This window comes from Calidris pugnax, unplaced genomic scaffold (genome assembly GCF_001431845.1).
Source record: "Calidris pugnax isolate Ruff unplaced genomic scaffold, ASM143184v1 scaffold9, whole genome shotgun sequence".
Classification (NCBI taxonomy): domain Eukaryota; kingdom Metazoa; phylum Chordata; class Aves; order Charadriiformes; family Scolopacidae; genus Calidris; species Calidris pugnax.
Window position 1 is genome coordinate 5,686,710 of NW_015090778.1, and position 4,227 is coordinate 5,690,936.

The 4,227-nt window shown below is 57.2% G+C and overlaps 1 protein-coding gene across 1 annotated transcript; it reads left to right on the forward strand.

The window, feature by feature from the left end:
* The first annotated feature begins 345 nt into the window (after window positions 1–345).
* GALR2 (galanin receptor 2) lies at window positions 346–3,818 on the forward strand. The gene is made up of 2 exons (XM_014950688.1): window positions 346–696; window positions 2,013–3,818. Exons 1-2 carry the CDS (start codon window positions 356–358, stop codon window positions 2,791–2,793), a joined length of 1,122 nt encoding a protein of 373 aa, XP_014806174.1. The 5' UTR covers window positions 346–355; the 3' UTR covers window positions 2,794–3,818.
* Window positions 3,819–4,227: the final 409 nt, after the last annotated feature.

Below are 4,227 nucleotides of genomic sequence, written 5' to 3' on the forward strand. Positions count from 1 at the left end.
ACTGCCTGGTCCTGGCCGTGCTGCTGCGCAACGGGCAGGTGAAGAACACCACCAACCTCTTCATCCTCAACCTGGGGGTGGCCGACCTCTGCTTCATCCTCTTCTGCGTCCCCTTCCAAGCCACCATCTACACCCTGGAGGGCTGGGTGTTCGGGGCCTTCATGTGCAAGGCCGTCCACTTCTTCATCTACCTCACCCCATTCTTCTGTGCCATCCCTGCTGTGCTCTCCCTGCACCCCTCTTCTCGTGCAATCCCTTTTAGACCCCCCACTGCACTCTCTGTGCCCCCCCCCTTTTCCTATACGTCCCCCCCAACTCTCTGCTCACCTCCCTGGTGCTCCGTGTGCTCCCGGCCATGAACGACTCGGCGACGGGCTCTGAGACGGGCTGGCAGCCCGAGTCGGTCATCATCCCCCTGGTGTACCTCATCATCTTCCTCGTGGGCACGGTGGGCAACTGCCTGGTCCTGGCCGTGCTGCTGCGCAACGGGCAGGTGAAGAACACCACCAACCTCTTCATCCTCAACCTGGGGGTGGCCGACCTCTGCTTCATCCTCTTCTGCGTCCCCTTCCAAGCCACCATCTACACCCTGGAGGGCTGGGTGTTCGGGGCCTTCATGTGCAAGGCCGTCCACTTCTTCATCTACCTCACCATGTACGCCAGCAGCTTCACCCTGGCCACCGTCTCCCTCGACAGGTAGGGAAGGGAATGGGGGGGCTCCCTGTACCCTGCAGCTTCCAACCCATCTGGATCCTCCCCAGGCAGGAGAGGGGACAGAATTCCCTGAAGCCAAACCTGTGACCTCCCAGGGCTCACCCGGGAGCGTTTCCCACTTTGTGTGTGCAAGGAAACACGACCACCCAGGATGGGTTCTCAGCAGAGAGGGCTGGATTGGGACCCTTGTCCCCACTGTCCAGCTGGAGGAGGCTTTCAGACCCCAAAGCTGTAGGACTGGGGTTTATCCTCAGGCTCTGGCAGCTGAAGGGGGGATAGAAAACTGGTGAGAAGCAAAACTGGGTCCCTGAGCAGCCTGGGCTGTTCCTGGGATGTGTGGAGAGAGCCCCTGCCCTCCCCACAGCCCACGGCAAAGGAGAAGACACTGGACTGTTTTAACTGGGACACTGCTTTTCCTGCCCTCCCATTTTATTAGCAAAAAACCCCTTTCTGTCCCAGAGCTGTCCCTTGTCCCAGTGACTGTCCCAGGGTGGGTTTTACCAGGGGAGCTCTGTAAAAGGCAGCCTGTTGCTCTTGCCTGTGCTTTACCCCCTGCTCCAAGAGATCAGGCGAGTTACTAACCCACAGCAAATGAGAGACAGTGGTGCTGCTCCAAGCCCATGAGACAGTGGGATGTGAAAATTCCCTGTGAATTCCCTGGGAAGAGCTGGAGCAGCCCTGGAGCGGGGCTGGATGGATCCTGCCATCCCAGCACCGTGCTGGCTGCCAGGACAGTCTCCCCTCGCCCCCCAGGAGCTAAGCCAGACCCAGGGTCTGCCTCTCCTCCTGCATCCCACAGAGCTGGGAGGAACGGAGGTGTTGGAGAAGCAGGGCCTTGCATGAACTCCTAGATCTGGGTGTAAATACGGGACCAGTTAATTGCAGAACTGAAAATGGGTGACATGCTTTCCCAAATGCCAGCGTGAGGAACGCGGTGTTTGGGGATCCTGGGGACTTGCTCCTGCCTCCATATCCTCACTGCTGCTAGAGCTTGTGCCAGACAGACTGATGATCAAGTGAGGATCTGCTGGGTTAGAGAGAAGGACAGAAGGGGACCATCCCCATCTTCCCCCCAGGCACTGCTGGGAGCCGAGAGGGTGATGGGACGTTGTTAGGGCAAGAGGATCCTCGTCATCCAACCAGGATCCTTAGGAGCACCAGAAAATCAGTTGAAGGAATTGATGTCCTGGAAAGCTCAAATCCAGCACCACTTTCACCCTATCTCCAATCTGCTCCTGGAGCAGCTCTCCATGCCCTTTCCAGGGCTGTAATCATGCCCTTCTCCCTTTCCCATGCAGGTATTTGGCCATAAGATACCCTCTGCACTCGAGGGACCTGAGGACACCCAGGAATGCCCTCACAGCCATCTGCTTCATCTGGGGACTCTCCTTCATCTTCTCAGGCCCTTACCTCAGCTACTACCAAGAGTTCCAGTTGGCCAACCTGACCGTCTGCCACCCCATCTGGGAGATCTCCCAGCGCAAGGTCATGGACATCTGCACCTTCATCTTCAGCTACATCATCCCAGTGCTGATCCTGAGCCTCACTTACATGCGGACTATTCGCTACCTGTGGAGGTCTGTAGACCCTCTCCAAGACATGTCAGAGTCCAAGAAGGCCAAGCGGAAGGTCACCAGGATGATCATCATTGTAGCCATCCTGTTCTGCCTCTGTTGGCTGCCCCATCACCTGGTCATCCTCTGTGTCTGGTTCGGGTACTTCCCCCTCAATCACGCCACGTACGTGCTCCGCATCCTCTCCCATCTCCTCTCCTACGCCAACTCCTGCGTGAACCCCATCGTCTACGCCCTGGTCTCCAAACACTTCCGCAAGGGCTTCAAGAAGATCTTCATCTGCCTCTTGCACAAGAAGGCGGCCAACAAGGTCCATGCGGCCCAAGCGATGAACACGGTCAGCATGCTGGAGGCAGAGCTCAGCGAGGTCACCCACATCAGCGAAGCCCTGCCCGGCTGTTCCTCCGGGCACTGCAAGGTCCCGGCCCAGCCCTGGGAGGAGGCAGAGCCGGTGGGACGTCAGCAGAAAGCAGATGGCTCCTTCATCACCTTCAACGTCAGCTAGCAGAGCTCCTTCCCAACCCACGGCTTTGCAGTTTCCCACAGCATCACAGCCGTGGGGGTGGGCTAAGTTTTGGGTTAAAATGCATTAAATCGTACCTTTTTTCATTCCAGTGCATCCAGATGTCATAACTGTTGAAGTGATGCTCCTGATGGACTCAGCCAAGTGACCGACCGAGGATCCCAAGGGCAGGATTTGCTTCCACCGAGCACTTCCTGAGGGATCAAACCCCCAAATCAGCTCTCATGTGTTCCTCTCTCACAGAGAGACTTACACCCTGTTGCATCTACGCCTGGAACTATGGAAAGCTCCGGTCCCTCCAACCAGCACAGCTCCTGGCTGGAGTTAGCAGGATGTGCTTTTAGGGATATTTGGGAAATCTCGATTCGTTTGTGTTCCAGTTCAGCTGTGTCCCAGAGCAATGCTGGTTACAGCCACATGGGCACAAACCCAAGCCAAGGTAGGAAAAGCCAGGAGAAAAGCACAGAACTCAAGAGACAAACCTTCCTAGCGCTGGGCTTTACTATCTCCTTGGGGTTTTGGCTTGGGGGGGGGTTTCCTGGAGATGGACCACAGCTGGAAGCAGCATCTGTGACTGAGCTGAGTGCCATAGCCCAGGTACAGGACTGCCAAGGACACAGGACACTGCTCTGTGCTGCTGACCATGGCTCATCCCTGCCCTTTCAGTGGGTGCGAGGCTCTGCAGAGCATCTGGAGGTCACCAAGAAGGGAGACCATTTACCAGGGGAGTGCAGCTGTGGCCCCACGGGAGAGGCGACGCTGCCGGGGGAAGCAGAGCGGGACATCGGTGGGGGGATCCTCCCCCATCAGGGCTGGGGGAGGATTTTAATGCTTTCAGACAACTTGGGCAGGGTGAGGTGCTTGCTGTGAAGAGCAAAGCACTGGCACTGCCTTCCTGCGGCTACGTGTGAGGCCAGGCAGCCACAAGAGAATCATAGAATGGTCACAGTTGGAAGGGACCTTAAAGACCACCCAGTTCCAACCCCCCTGCCCTGGGCAGGGACACCTCCCACCAGACCAGGTTGCTCCAAGCCCCCTCCAGCCTGGCCTTGAACCCCTCCAGGGATGGGGCAGCCGCAGCTTCTCTGGGCAACCTGGGCCAGGGTCTCACCACCCTCAGAGCAAAGAATTTTTTCCTAATATCTAATCTGAATCTCCCCTCTTTCAATTTAAAACCGTTACCCCTTGTCCTGTCACTACGCTTCCTGACGAAGAGTCCCTCCCCATTTCTCCTGTAGCCCCATTCATGTACTGGAAGGCCACTATAAGGTCTCCCCGGAGCCTTCTCTTCTCCAGGCTGAACAACCCCAGCTCTCTCAGCCTGTCTTCAATAAAACTTCTCGTCCTGCATCCCGTGTCCTTGCTCCCCTGGGACACCCCATGGTCCACAGCAGAGTGGAGGTGGGTGGTGGGACC